The sequence below is a fragment of the Ovis canadensis genome, chromosome 10, assembly GCF_042477335.2.
Source record: "Ovis canadensis isolate MfBH-ARS-UI-01 breed Bighorn chromosome 10, ARS-UI_OviCan_v2, whole genome shotgun sequence".
NCBI lineage: Eukaryota > Metazoa > Chordata > Mammalia > Artiodactyla > Bovidae > Ovis > Ovis canadensis.
In genome coordinates this window covers 48,587,957-48,609,122 of record NC_091254.1, presented here as the reverse complement: position 1 = coordinate 48,609,122, position 21,166 = coordinate 48,587,957, and the positions used below count along the sequence as shown (strand labels likewise).

The window sequence follows — 21,166 nt, the reverse complement described above, 5'->3', positions numbered from 1 at the left end:
TCCTCCTGCCCCCAATCCCTCCCAGCATCAGAGTCTTTTCCAATGAGTCAACTCTTCACATGAGGTGGCCAAAGTACTGGAGTTTCAGTTTTAGCATCATTCCTTCCAAAGAAATCCCAGGGTTGATTTCCTTCAGAATGGACTGGTTGGATCTCCTTGCAGTCCAAGGCACTCTCAAGAGTCTTCTCCAACACCACAGTTCAAAAGCATCAATTCTTCGGCACTCAGCCTTCTTCACAGTCCAACTCTCACATCTATACATGACCACTGGAAAAACCATAGCCTTGACTAGACAGACTTTAGTTGGCAAAGTAATGTCTCTGCTTTTGAGTATGCTATCTAGGTTGGTCATAACTTTTCTTCCAAGGAGTAAGCGTCTTTTAATTTCATGGCTGCACTCACCATCTGCAATGATTCTGGAGCCCCCCAAAATAAAGTCTGACACTGTTTCCACTGTTTCCCCATCTATTTCCCATGAAGTGATGGGACCAGAGGCCATGATCTTCATTTTCTGAATGTTGAGCTTTAGGCCAACTTTTTCGCTCTCCTCTTTCACGTTCATCAAGAGGCTTTTAGTTCCTCTTCACTTTCTGCCATAAGGGTGGTGTCATCTGCCTATCTGAGGTTATTGCTATTTCTCCCGGCAATGTTAATTCCAACTTGTGTTTCTTCCAGTCCAGCATTTCTCATGATGTGCTCTGCATAGAACTTAAATAAGCAGGGTGACAATATACAGGCTTGACGTACTCCTTTTCCTATTTGGAACCAGTCTGTTGTTCCATGTCCAGTTCTAACTGTTGCTTCCTGACCTGCATACAGATTTCTCAAGAGGCAGGTCAGGTGGTCTGGTATTCCCATCTCTATCAGAATTTTCCACAGTGTATTGTGATCCACACAGTCAAAGGCTTTGGCATAGTCAATAAAGCAGAAATAGATGTTCTGGGGGCTTTGTTGCAGCAACTTCACCTGGACTCCAACTGACAGCACACAGGATGCAAAGCCCGGGGTCCTAATCTGAGCTCCCCACCCACCCCCTCACCCCCTGTTCCTCTGTATTGCCCACTCCACATTTCTAACTATGGGACCTTCTGTGTTCCCAACACATGTGAAGATTACAGCCACCTGGACTTCAAATCCCATGGATCCTCAAACAGATCCCCATGCCATATTCCCGAGTTCAGACTAGACCCTACAACTCGTAAATTAATTTCTATCCTGTTGGCTTCAACACGTATCAAAGGATACCACTCAGCTATTTTTACAGCTAAAAAGGAGAGCCCCTGTGCAGGCTGACGTCAGAGCATTACACTACGAGTGTGCCAGGGTGCTGACACTGCTGGCCCCCGATGGCGGGTGGCGGGGGGGCCACCTGGAGTTGACGGCTGTGAGAAGCTGACGCACAAGGACCCTACCCCAAGTGGAGCAGCGACCTAGAATGTTGACACTGCTCTCCAGTATATAAAAACAAACCCGTCTCCATATTACCATAGACGTCTGAATGATTTCCACAGTACCAGTATGAGAATTTATTAAGTTCTTAATGACAACTAGAAACCATTTTCTCTGCTAATGGTACACTTATGGCTCATTTTAAGGAGACTGGACCCAGTCTTCTAAGAAAAAAGTACTCCGAACTACCTAACCAAAACAATAATTCCATTGTCAATTCTATTTATACATAAATGCGGGGGAAAGGATCTGCAACAAAAAAAAGGTAAAACCCCACAGAAATACCAGTATGCATCTGTCAAAACCAACTCCATAAGCAGAACAAAGATGCAACCAATTCAGATGGAAATATTCTTATCAGATGAAACATGAAAACATTATGGTGATCTAATTAATTGAGGTAACTTAGGTGAATCCCTAAAATTATGAAGATGTCAACAAACAGGTAAAAATGACTAATTAATGTACGGACTACACACACACTGTCTGAATTTCTGAAGTGAAAACACAAAATGGAAAATGTTACTGATTTTCATTAACTTTTCCTGGGATCAGGCTGAAGTGTATGGGGGACTCAGGGCAGTTAACTCTCAGTCATGCGTTGTCCCTGAAACCTGTGAAATCTGGTGTCCACACAGGAAACTCTTCACTTAACTGGCTCCTGCCTACCAGACCACTAACTTTACATGATCTGTACCCAACGGCCTTGGTGTGAATAATTGCTGCTTTGCAAACTTACTTAATTCGCACAGTGAACGATCCCTTCGGATCATATTAACCCTTCGGATCATATTAAAAGTGCCTGCTATAACTTCATTTGTAGACCGCAGCGGGCTGCAGTGGATATGTGTCTAACTAAGAGTGACGAGATGAGACCTGATTTCTACAGAGGTGAGAACACCCTCCCCATCCCCGTCCTGCCATGCACAACTGGGGGTCCCCGCCCCTACCCCAAGGGGGCCTGTTCCGGAAGTGCAGCACAGGGCTCACGATGCCACATCACCTGCAGGCCGGTCCCTTCATTCATTCTGTACAGAGGAACTGACACGTAACACATGTGACCGAGCCCCTGAAACTGCGAGGGCTGCCTGCTTTCAATTGCCCTGTCATCAGTCTTCCCTGATGATCTCGTCTGAAGAATCTCCAACATTCCTGATGTAACAGCTTTTAGCAATTTCTTACCAAAAAAAAAAAAAAAAATCCTGCTGTATTTATGCTTGAAACGTATGGAAACCCTGGGCAATGCCCAACAGTGCATATTACTGCAACTCAAAACAAGTGCTGGATAAAAAGTCAGCGCCTAAGCATTATTGGAACTCTTCACATAAAAGTCCTCAGGTACCATCACTTCACAAGGTAGTAACAACAGGAGCCCCGCGAGGCGGCTTCTCAGCTCCGGGGTTTGAAGGTCAAGGTGTGATCTCCCGAAGGCTGGGTGTGAGCAGTGGCTTCTTGAAGGCTGAAAAAAACTGATGTCCTCTTATTTCTTTCTAAATCTCTTCTCTAAACTCAGCCGTGGCTAGATATTATTCTCCAGAATCTTATGTATTTATTTATTCACTTTAACTTATTCTGTACAGAACTGGTTCGACTTTTTGAAAGATACACTAAGTTTAAGAAGGACAATGAGTTAGAAAAAGTGTGAGATCAATGTAAACTACCATCTGATTTATAGACCTCCACTGTGCTCATATAAAGGACTGAGCCACATGAAGGGCTGTTTATACTGCACACTGGCTTAAGTGGAAAAATGTTATTGCTGAAGTTGTGTAAATCATTTCAAATACTGTTTGACTTTATGCTTTTTAGCTTTTAAGTGTCTGAATTTTCTAAATGTTCTGAGAAAGTCTGGTTCACTTTCACTCTCCATAAATCAGCAAGCATTTCAAAGCTTCCCTGAGACTCTGAAAACACACACACACGTGAAGAGAAGGACCTGAAGGGCGAGTGTATTAAATAGAGCTTGCAGCAGGGTGCTCAATTCCACAATTACTAACTGTACACACTACAAACCGAAAGCAAGCAACTCCATGGTAAATTCCTCTCACACACGATAACCTGGTTGGGGATGCAGGTTCTCAGGGCAGACCTGCCATCACAGTGTGGAGCACGTGGCTGTAGGCGCTGTCACGGGACACGGGAGGCCTGGCCCACGGCCATCCTTCTGGTCAGGGGTCAGCCTCAGCATCCTGACCACAGGCAGGGGTGTCCATCTCCTTTAATGTGTGAACCTGACTCTCCTGCTGCAGCCGCCCCACATGCAGAGATGAAATCCCCCTTCGGTAACCACGTGTTACACTGATGAGAACACTATTGCTTAAGGCTCACTGTGCTCTCACCAGGCACTGGGCTGCATGCTTCCACACACGTGATCTCACTTGGTCCTCACGATGACCACTCGAGTCAGTGCTCACGTTACAGAGCAGTGTCCAAGTCTCGAGCATCTGCTGCACCACCGCCACGTGGGGTGACCTCGCCTGCCCCGTTCCCCGAACTCCAGCTGCCCTGCCTGGGTCCACACCTCACTCCTGCCTTCATGGTTGGAATACATGCCTCCTGACCTGGGAACAGCCTCTCAAACACACCTACAGGCTCGCTCTCAAATATTCCAGAAATATTCCACTGAAACCGTGGACACAACCAGGGTGTTCAACGTCTCCAGTGTTATTTGGTGTGATTTTATAAGTTCAAGACACTCAATCTACAAATTCAATGCAATTCCTGTCAAATTACCAATGGCATTTTTCACAGAACCAGAACAACAACAACAACAACAAAAGTCAAAATTTGTTAAGGACACACAAAAGACACTGAACAGCCAAAGCAATCTGGAAAAAAAAAAAAACAGACCTGGAGGAATCAGATTTCCTGACTTCAGACTATACTACAAAGCTAGAGTCATCAGCTGGTACAAAAACAGAAATACAGATCAATGGAACAGGACAGAAGGACCCGGAAATAATCCCAAGCACCAACGGTCAATTAATCCATGACCAAGGAGGCAAGACTACACAATGCTGGAAAGACAGTCTCTTCAACAAATAGTGCTGGGAAAAGTGGACAGCCACATGTAGAAAAATGAAATGAGATCATTCCTTCACTCCATACACAAGAATAAGCTCAAAACAGGTTAAAGACCTAAACACAAGAGTGGACACTATACAACTCCTAGAGGAAAACACAGAAAGAATACTCTGACATAAAATAACAGCAACATCTTTTTTTGATCCATCTCCCAGAATAATGGAAATAAAAACAAAAATAAATGGGACCTACTCAAACTCAAAAGTTTTTGCATAGTAAAGGAAACAATAAACGAAACAAAAAAGACAACCCACAAATTGGGAAAAAATATTTGCCAATTTATGTGGCCAATAAGGGACTATTCTCCAAAACTTACAAATAGCTCACGACACTTAGCAGCATCAAAAACAAACAAACCCACTCAAAAAAAAAACGAGCACAAGTCCTAAACAGACACTTCTCCTAAGAAGACATACAAACGACCAAGAGGCACATGAAAAGATGTTCGACATCAATGGTTATTAGAGAAATGCAAATAAAAACTATGAGATATTGCCTCACACCAGCCAGAATGGCCATCATCAAAAACTGCACAAACAACAAATACTGGAGAGGGCGTGGAAAGAAGGGAACACCCTACACTGCCGGTGGGAGTGTAAACTGGTGCAGCCCCTGGAGAGAGCAGTAAGGAGGTTCCGTAAAAAACTGAAAACAGACCTCCCACATGCCCCTGCAGTCCCACTCCTGGGCATATATCTGGAGAAAAACACGATCCAAAAGGATGCGTGCACTCCAGTGTTCACTGTGGCACTGTTTCCAATAGCCAAGATGTGGACGCAACCTAAATGTCCATCAGCAGAGGGACGGATAAAAATGTGATACACATATGCAATGGAATACTACTCAGTCATAAAAAAAAGTGAAATAATGCCATTTGCAGCAACATGGATGGACCCAGAGATCATCATACTGAGTGAAGTCAGAGGAGAACTAGCATATGCCATCCCTTATATATAGAATCCAAAAAGAAATGATACAAATGAACTTACTTACAAAACTAAAATAGACTCACAGACTTAGAGAACCAACTTATAGTTACAGGGAAGGATGGGAAGAGGAAGGGATAGTTGGGGAGTCTGGAAAGGTCACGTACAGACTGCTATATTGAAAGTGAATAATCAACAAAGACCTCCTGTACAGCACATGGAACTCTGCTCAACATTATGTGGCAGCCTGGTTGGGAGAGAGGTATGGGGGAGAATGGATACATGTATATGTACACCTAAGTCCCTTTGTGGTTCACCTGAAACTACTGACAACATTGACTGGCTCTACCCCAATACAAAATAAAAAATTTAAAAAGTTCAAGCCACTGGACCAATGAAGGACACAAAGGTCACAGAAATGTTGAAAAGGGGCAGCAAAAACATGACTTACATATGTTGTGAGGTTTCATACACGTGTGTAAGTATGTATTTATACATAAGAGAGTGGTGTCTAGAAACCTTGACGATCCCGTGAACATGCATCAGGGACAGCAGGACCTTCATGAAGAATGTCAGCCACAACGTCAACACACTGAAGTGCCGGGATAAAGAGCTAGAAAAGGGGGGAAGGCGCAGTAAGAGCGCCCCTCTCCAGAGCAAGAAAAAAGCCCAGACAACACAGGAGGACAGAAACAAGATGCCTGAGGCGCTTCTGAGAGGAAGACCATCAGCAAAGACGGCGTGACAGGAACAGGCAGATACACGGAGGAAAAGTCGAGCAAGGCACCTATGTATAAAAACAGAAACAATAAAAAAAACCCACGAAAGACAAAAACCCTCACAGATGATTATCTAGCCTTGGCAGGAGCCCTGAAAAGGAAACTCAGACACAAATCTTAGCATCTCACAAAGCAGACCTTTTCAAATCAGAGGGGCAAGTCGGTTTTTAAAAAACCAGTTAGAAAAAGTAAAGTTGGTTTCAAATCTGGTGACTTACACCACCGGAAACTTAGACAGGCGATTTAAAAGTAACAAACAAGACCGCAGAGGTGCTAGAAGGAAATATGTGGAGGACCAAGGATGAGAAGTGCCTCTACCCCTGTGGAAAGAGGTTCCACCCTCCGGCAAGAGGGGAGAACTGCGTACCACGGGGCGGGGGGTCCCGCCCCCGGCCAGGCCCAGGCAGAGGAGACCGCCTGCAAACCCTCCACACCTTTCGGTTTCTGGTTACCGGCACTGATGACATCCTCAAATGCAGTTAAGATGCAAGTCTGGCATCAACTAACTTAACTCAGCCAGAGGCTTCTTACAGGGCTGGTGCTGCCCCCAAGACCGCAGGGCCAGGTAAAAGGCCACCGGAACAGACCTCGGGATCCCGAGCTCCCTGCGTCCTGCCCACGCTCACCATGGAGGAGAATCCACTCGGACAATCACCAGGGCGGAAGCTTCTGGAAACATAAACATCCTCAAATCTAAAAGACACGTGTATCGTCTAAACAGTCTATCTGGTGAAGAAGAAATGAGTATACTGGGTTTTTATTTCATTTGACCTAGCCTTTGTGAATCTGCAGTCAAAAAAAAGTTTTTTCTAAAGCATAGTACTATTCATGAAAACCAAGATGAGAATGAAAGTTGGTGACTTGGCGCCAAGGACTATGTTATAAAAACAACCGGGCAAGTCATATGACTTCCTCATGTTTTAGATCAGTGAACTCTAGAGCTGCAGCTGTCCCACAAACTGAAACCATATAAATTTTTAGCAAATGAGTCAATCTTGAGATTAAAGTTTCAATTTATAACACTTCTGTGTTTTAGTTACAAAGTCATAAATAAATCTAGCATGACAGAGAAGGTAAATATTTTCTCAGTTGTTTATGCAACAAAAGAGGAAAGGAATTTAACATGCAATTAACCACTTAGGTTTTTCTAGATAGGCACCATATGGTCTTTGTACTGAAGAAAAAAAAAAAATATTGTTCTGATTAATCTAACGTGCTTAGCAACGTCAAGTAGGCCAAACTATGCCACCTGGGCATGCCTTCACCTCCCAGGAGACTGTTCTCGTTTGTTCAAGAGCCAAGGCATAGGAATAGGAGGAAACACGACTACTTCCCCAGGGAAGAAACTAAACAGGAGAAAGGAGGATTTCTAGCAAACGGTTGAAGCTAGATTCTCTGGAAAGGGACTGACGAATTTTTAACCACCCTGGGGTCTAGTTCTACTGTTTTAATAGACAGTACTTTTTTTTTTTTTTTTTTAACATGCTGAAAGAAAGAAACCTTTATGCCATTCCCTGAGCCAACATCTGAGTGTGAGGGAAGAAGAAGAGCCAAGGTCAGAAGCAGACCTCAGATTTATATATAAAAGCTCCCACCTAATCAAGCTCTCTCACCAGGCTTCCTTTAAAAATAACCAATCAGAAAATATCTGCCATTTTAATCTAGATAGAAATCGTTTAATAGACACATTTCCTTATCTTAGTGTTTTATCAGTTAATTTAAAATTAGACCTTTTCAAATAAAACCACCAACGCTGGACGCCACATAAAGTCAGTAAGCTATGATACGATTTTATACAAAGTGAACTAAACTTGTGATATCTGTGATGAAAACCTCTGAAAGATATATTTAAAAGTAAAGCTATAAAAACCTAATTCTTCATCTGCTTGAATGCACAAATGTCAGATACCTACATGGATTTCTATACTTCAGTTCAGTTCAGATCAGTCACTCAGTCATGTCCGACTCTTTGCAACTCCATGGAATGCAATACGGCAGGACTCTCTATCCATCACCAACTCCTGGAGTTTACTCAAACTCATGTCCCTCTAGGCGGTGATGCCATCCAACCATCTCATCCTCTGACTTCCCCTTCTCCTCCTGCTTTCAATCTTTCCCAGCATCAGGGTCTTTCCAACGAGTCAGTTCTTTGCATCAGGTGGCCAAAGTATTGGAATTTCAGCTTCAACATCAGTCCTTCCAATGACTATTCAGGACTGATTTCCTTTAGGATGGACTGGCTGGATCTCCTTGCAGTCCAAGGGACTCTCAAGAGTCTTCTCCAACAACACAGTTCAAAAGCATCAATTCTTCGGCACTCAGTTTTCCTTATAGTTCAACTCTCAAATCCATACATGACTACTGAAAAAACTATAGCTCTGACTAGATGGACTTTTTTGGCAAAGAAATGTCTCTGCTTTTTAATATGTTGTCTAGCTTGGTCATAACTTTTCTTCCAAGGAACAAGCATCTTTTCATTTCACGGCTGCAGTCACCATCTACAGTGATTTTGGAGCTCCCCAAAATAAACTCTCTCTCTGTTTACACTGTTTCCCCAACTATTTGCCATAAAGTGATGGGACTGGATGCCATGATCTTAGTCTTCTGAATGTTGAGTTTTAAGCCAACTCTTTCACTCTCTTCTTTCACTTTCATCAAGAGGCTCTTTAGTTCTTCACTTTCTGCCCTAAGTGTGGTGTCATCTGCATATCTGAGGTTATTGATATTTCTCCTGCCAATCTTGATTTCAGTTTGTGCTTCATCCAGTCCAGCATTTCTCATGATGCACTCTGTATATAAGTTAAATAAGCAGGGTGACAATATACAGCCTTGTACTGCTTTCCTGATTTGGAACCAGTCTGTTGTTCCATGTCCAGTTCTAACTGTTGCTTCTTGACCTGCATACAGATTCTCAGGACGCAGGTTGGGTGGTCCAGTATTCCCATCTCTTTAAGAATTTCTCACAGTTTGTTGTGATCCACACAGTCAAAGGCTTTGGTATAGTCAATAAAACAGAAGTAGATGTTTTTCTGGAACTCTCTTGCTTTTTCTATGATCCAACGGATGTTGGCAATTTGATCTCTGATTCTTTTGCCTTTTCTAAATCTGCTTGAACACCTGGAATTTCACAGTTCATGTACTGTTGAAGCGTGGCTTGGAGAATTTTGAGCATTAATTTGTTAGCGTGTGAGATGAGTGCAATTGTGTGGTAGTTTGAGCATTCTTTGGCATTGCCTTTCTTTGGGATTGGAATGAAAACTGACCGTTTCCAATCCTGTGGCCACAGCTGAGTTTTCCAAATTTGCTGGCATATTGAGTGCAGCACTTTCACAGCATCATCTTTTAGGATTTGAAAGAGCTCCACTGGAATTCCATCACCTCCACTAGCTTTGTTGGTAGTGATGCTTTCTAAGACTCACTTGACTTCACATTCCAGGATGCCTGGCTCTAGGTGAGTGAGCACACCATCGTGATTATCTGGGTCGTGAAGATCTTTTTTGTATAGTTCTTCCATGTATTCTTGCCACCTCTTTTTAATATCTTCTGCTTCTGTTAGGTTCATACCACTTCTGTCCTTTATTGAGCCCATCTTTGCATGAAAGGTTCCCTTGGTATCTCTAATTTTCTGGAAGAGATCTCTAGTCTTTCCCATTCTGTTTTTTTCTTCTATTTCTTTGCACTGATAGCTGAAGAAGGCTTTCTTATCTCTTCTTGCTATTCTTTGGAACTCTGCGTTCAAATGGATATATCTTTCCTTTTCTCCTTTGCCTTTCGATTCTCTTGTTTTCACAGCTATTTGTAAGGCCTCCTCAGACAACCATTTCGCCTTTTTACATTTCTTTTCCCTTGGGGATGGTCTTGATCCCTGTCTCCTGTACAATGTCACGAACCTCCATCCATAGTTCATCAGGCCCTCTATCTATCAGATCTAATCCCTTGAATCTATTTCTCACTTTCACTGTATAATCATAAGGGATTTGATTTAGGTCATACCTGAATGGTCTAGTGGTTTTTCCCTACTTCCTTCAATTTAAGTCTGAATTTGGCAATAAGGAGTTCATAATCTGAGCCACAGTCAGCTCCTGGTCTTGTTTTTGCTGACTGTATAGAGGTTCTCCATCTTTGGCTGCAAAGAATATAATCAATCTGATTTCAGTGTTGACCACCTGGTGATGTCCATGTGAAGAATCTTCTCTTGTGCTGTTGGAAGAGGGTGTTTGCTATGCCAGTGCACCCTCTTTGCAAAACTCTATTAGCCTTTGCCCTGCTTCATTCTGTACTCCAAGGCCAAATTTGCCTGTTACTCCAGGTATTTTTTCACTTCCTACTTTTGCATTCCAGTCCCGTATAATGAAAGAACATCTTTTTTGGGTGTTAGTACTACAAGGTCTTGTAAGTCTTCATAGAACCGTTCAACTTCTTCAGCATTACTGGTTGGGGCATAGACTTGAATTACTGTGATATTGAATGGTTTGCTTTGGATACGAACAGAGATCATTCTGTCGTTTTTAAGTCTGCCTCCAAGTACCGCATTTCGGACTCTTTTGTTGACTATGAGGGCTACTCCATTTCTTCTAAGGGATTCTCGCCCACAGTAGTAGATATAATGGTCATCTGAGTTACATTCACTCATTTCATTCCATTTTAGTTCGCAGATTCCTAAAATGTCAATGTTCATTCTTGCCATCTCCTGTTTAACCACTTCCAATTTGCCTTGATTTATGGATCTAACATTCCAGGTTCCCATACTGCTCTTCACAGCATCGGACTTTACTTCTATCACCAGTCACATCCACAACTGGGTACTGTTTTTGCTTTGGCTCCGTCTCTTCATTCTTTCTGGAGTTATTTCTCTACTGATCTCCAGTAGGCATATTGCACACCTACCGACCTGGGGAGTACATCTTTCAGTATCATACCTTTTTGTCTTTTCATGCTGTTCATGGGGTTCTCAAAGAATACTGAAGTGGTTTGCCATTCCCTTCTCCAGTGGACCACGTTTTGCCAGAACTCTCCACCATGACCCGTCCATCTTGGGTGGTCCTACAGGGCATGGCTCATAGTTTCATTGAATTAGATGAGGCTGTGGGCCATGTGATCAGATTGGTTAGTTTTCTGTGATTGTGGTTTTCAGTCTGTCTGCCCTCTGATGGAGAAGGATTTCTATACACACTCACATATCTATTTTGGAGAAAGAAGTTCTTCAAAAGTGGTATCAAGTGAACAAGATAGCAACCAAGCTCTAATGAAAACACAGCCACACCGACGCGAGCAGGGGCATCTTCCTCATGCAGGTGTGTCTGTGACCTACCTTCTGAGACTAGAAAACCAACCAGAGCAGAACACTGCTTGCGAGCACACGAGCCCGGTGCGCCCACCCTCTCCACTCGCCGCCTGCTGCTGCTGGCCCCGGCTCTGTATGTTCAGGCGGCCTGAAGGAGAGCTAGCCGGAGAGCACACTGGATGAAGGCTGGCTCACAGCTGGCCAGTACTCCACCCTGACCTGTGGATTGGCGGTCCTGCTCCTTTGCACTTAGAACCACAATGGCAGCGACACAGGTTAAGAATCTGCTCGAAACTTGAGCAGCTTCCGGACAGGAAACCCTCAGGTCCTGTGTGACTCGTCTGCTGAGAGTGTATCTACTATGAACACAAATCCATGGTAAATGTCCTACAAGCAACGCTTGCAGCTTCCTCACCCTAAAAAGAGAGTAGGTGTCACTCTCTAGTAGCAGAAACGGAACAGAAAACACATTTAAAATCTCAGTTTTTGCTGGTACTTGAAAAAAGCTGTTTCAACGAGAAGACAGGCTGACAGGGTGGGCCATCCCACACCTCCCCCATCTCACCCAGCAGGCTCTCCACTCATAGCATCCTCTGTGCAGGTGCATGCCTCCCTCTCCTACATGGCTCCCCGGCCCTGCCTCCTGGCCTGCAGCCCTAGGTCCCACGTCTACTCACAGGCATCGTCCGCTCAGCCTGAACTGCCCCCTGCACCAGTCCCCACACTGCACCCCTCCTCCCAAAGGCCCCTTCCAACATGGGGACCACCCCTCCTGGCTTACATAGCACCAGCGCCCAGTGAGGTCTGTCTGCCCAGCCCACCCCCAGGCTCACAGGCACCTTCCACACTGGTCCTCAGCCTGCTGGCTCCCTCTGCCCGCTAGCAGTGTGGTCCCCACGGAGAAACAACTTCCCGGCGGGTCACCCAAGCCCATTCTTCATCTCACACGCTGCAGGCAAAACAGCCCGTTCCCACTTCGAAGCACGGGCTGCACACAAGGAATGCCCTTCTGTATTCTGCTGAGTGACCCGTTTACTAACTGCACGGCTGCTGATTAGTTTAAATGAGAGAGCATTCCTAAGACTTCGGTGCGCCCCTCCTTGCACCGGGGGTAAGACTATCTGAATTTGGGGCTCACTATCCACTTCTGTTTATAGTTCTACTGGTCTCGGCACATGGGACCTGAGACCACACTTTCTCTGAGGTCCATAAAGGAGCTTAGCCTCTGGATCACTTTCACAGACATCATACCACAGTCAACGCCAGGCACCATCCTCACAGATGAGGCCACACTGCAGTCAACAAACCGGGCACCATCCTCACAGATGACGTCACACCGTGATCAACACCGGACACCGTCCTCACAGACGAGGCCACACCCCAGTCAACACCAGACAGTGGTGAACACCAAGAAGCACAGACAACATCTGTGGTGCGTGTGTGCCTGACGGGTGAGAGTGAGCCGGCTCTGGACTCGCTCCGCCACTCACCTCTGGCAACCCCAAGGTCACTCTAGGGGGCACAGCACATGTCCGGCCTCTTGCACATTCACAGCACTTTAAAAAATATTTATTTTCCAAATGGTACATTTTATGTCATCTGTTTTTTAAAACCACAATAACAATTTAGAAAGCAAAAAAATCTTTTTCCAGTTACAATGCTGAAAACCTCTGTGCCAACCTGTAGCTCCTTACCTGTTTTCACCTGGTTCTTGAACAGAAAACTCAGGCCCTCATGCGGTGGACACAGTCTTCTGTGCCGTACGCACAACACCAGAGTCCAAACAGGAACAAAAAGGAGCGCTCAGATAGACTCTCTCTCCCAAATTTAAGCCTCCGCTCCTCACATCTGGGTCTTTAACCCACTTTACTTTAGTGTGCAGAAGGGGACAGGTGCAGGTTTCATCTCTTCCCAGTGGACGATCTATCAGGGCGGCACCGCTGAAACTGAGCAGTCCCTTCTCGGCCCTCACAGCTGCAGGGCCGTCGGCTGATGGTCAGGAGGCTGTAAATGCACCAAGCCTGCCTGCGGCACTGGGCTTGGCTCCACCATTCTGTGCCCCCTGTACCCCCATAGCACTGCTACCCAGTCCTAAGTCCTCCAGCTTCCTGGGTAGTGGTCCCGACTGGACAAGCCCACCCTTCTGCTGCTGTTCTTGAGCCACAGGAGATCACAGTCAGCCCATTAGGGTCAAGCCAACAAGTGAGGACATTATATTAAGTGTACAGATTGGAGAAAAATTGGCATTTTTACATCAGATCTTTCCTTCTGTAAATATGGGTCAGTCCTTCATTTACTTAGGATACTGAAATTAAACACAACATACTTTTTGAACAAGGTACTTTGGGGGCGTCCCTGGTAGGCTCGGTGACCAAGAGTACGCCTGCCAGTGCAGGAGATGCAGGTCGATGCTGGATCCGGGAGGATCCTACGTGCCACGCAGCAGCTGAGCCCACGCACCACAACGACCGAGCCTGCGCTCTAGAGCGCGGGAGCCACTACTGAGCCCACGCGCCCTAGAGCCCGTGTCCACGAGAGAAGCCGCTGCAGTGAGAAGCCTGTGCACTGCAGCCAGAGAAGAGCCCACAGCAACAAAGACCCAGCACCCCTCCCAAAACACTGGGCACAGTCCTCTCGGAGGAGGTGACCTTTCCTTCTGTAAATATCAAAGAAGTATTTTAAAAAATTTAAAAATCAAAACTAGACAGACCAGTTTTGATAGGTACCTTCTACTTTTTCTTGCTGTAATACCATATTTACAGTTTTTTGGTTTGTTGCTGGTAAACAGAGATGGGTTAAATTTTTATATATTACTTATCCAAAAAAGGTGCTAACTTTTGTTATCCAAGTACACAACAGTACACAGCACTGGAACAATAAATTTTATGTATGTACGTATTCCAGTGTTCTTGCCTGGAGAATCCCAGGGATGGCGGAGCCTGGTGGGCTGCCGTCTGTGGGGTCACACAGAGTCAGAGACGACTGAAGCGACTTAGCAGCAGCAGCACACACACATACACTGAAACAATAAATTATATATATGTGTGTACACACACATATGGTAGTGTGACCAGCACTGTGTGCCTCAAACATGTCATGAAGCTTCTAAGACAATCAAATACACACACAGACACTGTACTGTGACCAGCACTGTGTGCCTTGGACATGTCATGAAGCTTCTAAGCCAATCAAGTGCTGCAGATGGGAGTCTCATGAAGACGAAACCTCTGGTGACTCTGCTTGTCTGGTAAAGATGAGCACCCCCACCCACCAGGCTGAGCGTGAGGGCCTGATCATCTAATGGATGGTCACAGTTTCCTGACTAATGCAAACTCTCAGCGCAACACATGCTGGCACTCAACCCTGCAACAAATGAAACCACATTTATTTGGCGTTTTCCAGTTAATAGAGCACTTTCCAATGAGCTCTCTCTCTGAGAAGATAAAGCTGGACCTTCTGGTGGTCACCACATCACCTGGACAGGGCTGCCTGCCTGAGAACAAGGCAACTCCGGAGAAAAGAGATGAGACATGAAAGGAGGAGAAACCTAAAACCACCATGTAGGAACTCACTCAACTCGGCTAGCTAGCAACCAGGCCGACCGACCCCTGCACCTCGCAGTCAGGGGACTCGACTTCTGCTGAAGCCACTAGGAGTCGGGCTCCCACCACTTGCTGTGAGGCCCCGACTGGTACGAACACGCCAGTCATATGCCAGAGCCCTGGGCACTCTTCTCCTACCCCAGCTTCCTAAGGAACCCAGGAGATGAGAACACACGGCTGCTGGGCTGGGTCTGCACCCCACATGCACCCCACGGCTGCATCGCTCACCGCCACATGCTCTCAGACAAGATAAGTCACATGCACGAGCCTCAGGTGCACCCCCAAAGGTGGGGAAGCCATCCCATTCACGGGGCTGCTGTCAGAGTCAGGAGCTGTGGGCCAAGCAGCTGGCCGGCATCTGGCACCCAGTCCTCAGTGAACAGGAGCAATGTGCCTGCTCTCCACGCTACAGAGCACGAACCACGCCCCTCTAACTCCTGCCACCAGTGTGGATTCTCTCTGCAGTGACAATGGTTGGGGAGTAAGCATTGCCGTCATCTCACACCAGCAGTTTTCTCATCATAGGAAAATAATGGGAAAAACCACAGACAAACTCCAGCGGCCTTTCTCACCCCCCAACTCCCCAGGGGGAACGCTGCCAGCAGGAGGACAGTGAGCGCATGTCAGGGATGGCTGGGGGCCGGAAGCGACCAGGCATTCCCAGCACCCGACCTGCAGGAAGCCTCCATGCCAAGCAGAGCCGTTCAGGCTCACAGCCCCCCACCTGATACCTGTGCAAGCCCAATGGCACACACAGGGCACACACCAGACTCACAGTGTTGGGGACGTAGGGCAGGCCGTAGAAGCGCTCCTGCGTGTCCCTGAGGATGTCTGTGGTCGAGCTCCGGAGCGGGTGCTTCCCGTGGTAGATCTGGTCCAGGGCGGCGTAGAAGACCTGAGGGGTGCAGGCGCTGTTCAGTCTGGGCACTGCATGCATCCGCCATGTGGCAGCCGAGCTGTGAGAGGTGTGCAGCGCAACAGCCAGGGGCCGCAGTGGGGCACACGCTCATCAGTGTCGTGGGGTATTCTCCATGTCATACCACATCAGTGATGAAAAGGGATGCTCTCAACCTCCTCATGATTAAGAATATCAAAAAATCCTGAACCCTGTCTACAAGGTACTTTTTGTATAGTATAGCAAATTAAATTTGTGACTGCAAAACACTACATAGTTTTGGAAACATATTTATAGTTGGAAACATGAAAAATTCTCTTTGGCTTCTTCCTGGAATCCTGATATAATTAAGTGAGAGAAATGACAGGGTGAGGACCTATTTTGGTGATGAGAGGTGACGGGACAGGGCAGGGCGGGTAAGGGAGGAAGAAGCGGCTGTCACAAAGGATGGAAGAGCAGCTGCAAGAGTGTCTGGGGCCAGGACCAGGCCGACCCCACCCCGGGGTCTGGGCACACAGGACGCAGCTGTCGGGCGGGGCCCCCCTGGCTTAAGGAGGTGACCAGTAGGGAAGGCTCGCTTCCCGCCAGGAGAGGACAGAGGCCACCGAAACCCGATAGGAGAACAAAGCCAAACTGCTGCTTGTTTATCAAGCTCTGAAGACTGAATTTTGTACAAAAAATCTAAAGTGCTTTTGCTCAGCAAAATTTAACTTGAATATTAAATACTGATGGACGTCTACCTGAAGCAAACAAGTAGAAAATGTTTTATTTTCAAAGGAAAAAAATCCTGTCATGCAATTATGCTTCTGATAAGTATCTTTCTGATTCAAAACTGGAATCTGCAGAGAATGTGCAGCTGTTGACCTAAAAGCAGTGAGGATCAGTCTGGATAAAAGAAAAAAGTTAAATGACCTCTAACTTCTGGCTTCATCTAGATATAGAATTATGGCTCTAAATTATAAAGTCAAGTTTAAACCTTCCCTGGAAAAACACAGACATTTCTTAAAGATAAATATTGCTTTGCTCTAACTGGCAACTTAAATATATACTAAATACAGCTCTTTTAATTCCATCTTCTATGAAGAGTAACAATGCACAGAAAGACTCAGAGGGGCCCACATTACTGATCTACATCCATATTCCAACAGAATAAACTATTAGAAATTGAGATTCTTAAATTCTAACTTCAACTGCAGTGGGTTTTTCTGACCCAATCTATAAACAAATTGGAATTCAAAAGTTTTGTTTCTTCAATTATGCCTTTCACAAACGAAAGTCATAAGCATGGAATGACATTTTTCAAACACTATAAAAACAGCAAAATAATTAAGTGTGCACATGTTTCATACTCATTTGCTGATGAAGCAAACAAGGCCGAGCTATGAGTCCACCAGGGGATCCCGTGTGCCTGGGACCAAGAACCTCGGGAGCCCCCCAGAAACAGGGGCTGTTGTTAAAGTAATGCACAGAAAGAAAAGCACAACTTAAAAAGCACTATACGCTATTCTATTCGCTTAGAGCCCCGAGACAGTTCACGTCCTCCCCCCTGCGCTGTCCTGCTGCTCAGGAACAGACAGGGGACAGGAAAGCAGTGGGAGGCCCTCAGGGCAGGGACTTCCTCCCCTCCTCCTCTGACAGCCCTCAGCACCCCTCCTCTTCCCCTCTCTTCTTGTTCTTTCTGGAGGATGGGAGATTGTACAAAATGTTGGTTTTCTCTTTTAAAAAGAAAATCACTAGAACAAGGCAAAGGAGGCAAAGGAGGGCAAGGGACACTGCCTTTTAAAAGGTTGGATGCCCACGACAGACACATGTAAATCAGAAGACTGTTGCTAAATAATGTTAACCTTTCAAATAATTTAGAAATCTTTTTCCAAATAGATACGATACAACAGACACTGAATGATGTGGATCCACGGTTTCGTCTACAGCAACAGCATCTTCACTGAAATGTGTGTTTTAAGGTCTAAAAAAACAGAGTTCCTTCACTACTTTCTAGGGACGGGATTTGACACACTATAAAGCAATTCATAGTGACGACACTTTTAAGTAGATCATTATACAGTGAATACTGCCTGAGATGAAAGAAGGGCGTTTCGGTTGTGTTCACATAACTCTCAAGATCTGATGAAGAGGGAGAATTCTATAAACAATCTCAAAAATTACAAACACCCAAGGCATCTGGGATCACGCAGACCTGCCATGCAGATGATTTACAGAGTGTCTCTAGTCTTTATGCGGAAACTTGCAACACTGGCTTCAAATTTTATAAAAAAAACTAACAGCTCTTACTGTTGAGACTTCTCATCTAAAAATACACGTTTTTAAGAAAAACACAAAGTGAGGGCATTTATGGCAGTCCAGTAGGGCTCTGCACTTTCAGAGCCACGGGCTTGGGTTCAATTCCTAGTCACGGAACCTAGATCCCGCAAGCTGCATGGTGTAGCCAACAAAAATCAATAAATCACAGTAAGAAGAGAGAGAGTGAAGAAAGAGATCTAACTTGGTTTGCTGAAATGCACCATTCAGGAGAAGTCACATAACTTTTCCATGCTTTGATTTTCCACTGAAATTGGGAAATAATCTTACTTGACTATCACTTCCTAAGGACGGTTGGAGGACTAAATGAGTCAAGGTCAATCAAGTTCTTTGAACTCAGATGAAAGCTCTTTTGGAAGCATAATTATTATAATAAATGGGTAGCACTGGCAAGAATTTCAAGTTGTACGTTTATTCTGAATAATGACCCTGGAAAACTTCAGAACAAAGGCACACAACCCACCTGAAGCTGCATGTCCGCTGCGGCACAGACCTTTTTAGATTCACAAAGACGAGACACCATATTTCTGGGCAGTGACTGAAAAAAACAAAAGAATGTATACAGATGAGTAAATTGCATAATAAGTCATTATACTATGAACTTTTGAGGCAGGAAAGTTAAAAATTACATCAAATTAAAAAAAAACAACTTCATTATGGTTTAAAGATAACAACTTTGAAATAGTTTTGTGGACAAGATAAAGGATGAATACACTCCAGTGAATTTCAAAAAATCGTAATTGTCAAATAGACATTTGTACATGAAAATATAGGATTGTAGGGAAATAAGACATTGGCACTGATCTTTAAAAATCTAGTTAAAACCTTAGGAAAAGTTACTGCCTTTTCTGTTCCTGTGTTAGCAATGAAAGCCCGCTCAAGTGCTCCGTTGACCTTTAAGAGCATATGGAGAAGACTCTTGAGAGTCCCTTGGACTGCAAGGAGATCCAACCAGTCCATGCTAAAGGAAATCAGTCCTGAATATTCACTGGAAGGACTGATGCTGAAGCCAAAGCTCAGCACCCACGTGATGTGAAGAACTGACTCATTTGAAAAAACCCTGATGCTGGGAAAGACTGACGGCAGGAGGAGAAGGGGACGACAGAGGTTGAGATGGTTGGATGGCATCACCGGCTCGATGGACATGGGTTTGGGTGGACACCAGGAGTTGGTGATGGACAGGGAGGCCTGGCGTGCTGCATTCCATGGGGTTGCAAAGAGTCAGACATGACTGAGTGACTGAACTGAACTGAATGACTGACAACAGGAATCAAAGACGACAGAGCCAAGGGATAAGTCCAGGCCTGTGGAGCTTGCCAGTACTGGAGCTGAACTGACAGCCGAACAAACCACCACAATAATGAACTGCGTCGTTTTTTATTTTTTAACCTGCAAGAACTGCAGGGCCTGGAAACTCAGTATAATTAACGTCCCTACACAATTTAGGGCATCCTCTTGAGGCCTAGTTAGGCCTAATCGTAGAACATTGCATATTCTCTTAGAAATAAACAAGTAATAGTTGAAGAAGTAGTTTGATCAACTAGTCTACTTTAAAATCACCAATACTGGTGCTTATTGAAGACAGCTGCCATTTATACAACTCTATTTATTATCTAAATTAAATTAAAAGCCCTTCTAAAGAGAAACAAATTATGTAAGAGACTTGTGGCAGGTGACTCTGCACTGTGGCTGTAGAGAAGAACCACCCATGAGTGGTAATGAGATCTGTCTGCTGGCAGGGGAGCAGGCCCCGCCCTGCATGTGTGCGTGTGTGTGCACACTGTATCTCTGTATCCATATAGGTCTCTCTGCAGGGCCCAGGGTAGGACTGGCCCACAGCAGACACTCAAGACACACCTCAGAATAGGTGAACACACACGAGTACAGCCGTGACTGTTGCAGTGCGGGGTGAAGGCTCAGCCAGCCAAGCCGTTCTCTTCTCTTTCCACTTGGCCACAAGAACAGCAAGCCAGCCGAAAAAGGCAATTTTCAGGAGTGAAGACGAAGCTTAGGGGAAGCTTCAGAGTGTAACTTCTGTGCAAGGAAAAGTCCTGGGTTTTCCGAACCTAAGCCAAGACTTTTTTCCAACAGCATCTTAAGATGCTGAGGTTTAGTGACGTCAGACACGGTAGCGGCTTGCACTGGGAAGCTCCAGTCCCTTGACCCTTCCTTTATATCACATGGACAGGACTGCTGCTGTACTTGGGTTTCTCCAGATTCACAAAGCTTTAATGGTCTTATTTTCATGTTAAAAAAACAGTCCGTGAGGAAGGACGGCATTTTCTCAAACAATGGAAACTCCTGCAGGCAAGCGTGGCTTCCAGCCTGAGGGACAGAAAGTGTGTATGTGGGGCAGGGGCGGTGGCGGGGGTGGAGTCCCAGCAGACCACCCCTGTGCGTGGACCAGAAACAGCTGGAGCCAAGCGCAGGGCTCACGGCCCCCATGTGGAGCAGCCTGAAGGGACACAGGGCAGAGTGGAACCTGCGACACAAACAGGCAAGAGGCGGACGAGAGGGCTGGGGTTAGGGCAACCCTCATTTGTTTCAATAATTCAATATGAATCCCTGCACAATTATCTTTGTCCTTTGTTATTTAAAAACAATCGTGCTGAGATCCGGAAGAACTGAGATCTGGCTTTGTGTGACTACGACAGCGTCAATGCAGCCTGCTGGCAGTCAGCGCCAAGGCTGGGGTGTTCACCGAGACCTCAGGGCCCACAGGGGCCGAGTTCCGTTCAGGTAGCAGCTTCCTCCAAACGCCTGGCTCAGACGTACGTTCCGGACCCCAGGGTGACCGCAGCGCACTCAGCCATCTCAGAAGAGTGATGGGT

The 21,166-nt window shown here is 45.5% G+C and overlaps 1 protein-coding gene across 1 annotated transcript in view; it reads right to left on the bottom strand.

The window, feature by feature from the left end:
• Positions 1–21,166, bottom strand: part of MIPEP (mitochondrial intermediate peptidase) — a 79,774-nt gene that overhangs the window by 19,522 nt on the left and 39,086 nt on the right. Inside the window, exons 15-16 of the mRNA XM_069602292.1 lie at positions 18,799–18,873; positions 15,900–16,019 (exon numbers count right to left, since the gene is read on the bottom strand). Coding sequence (XP_069458393.1) covers positions 15,900–16,019; positions 18,799–18,873 — 195 coding nt within the window. The remainder of the gene's footprint in view (positions 1–15,899; positions 16,020–18,798; positions 18,874–21,166) is intronic.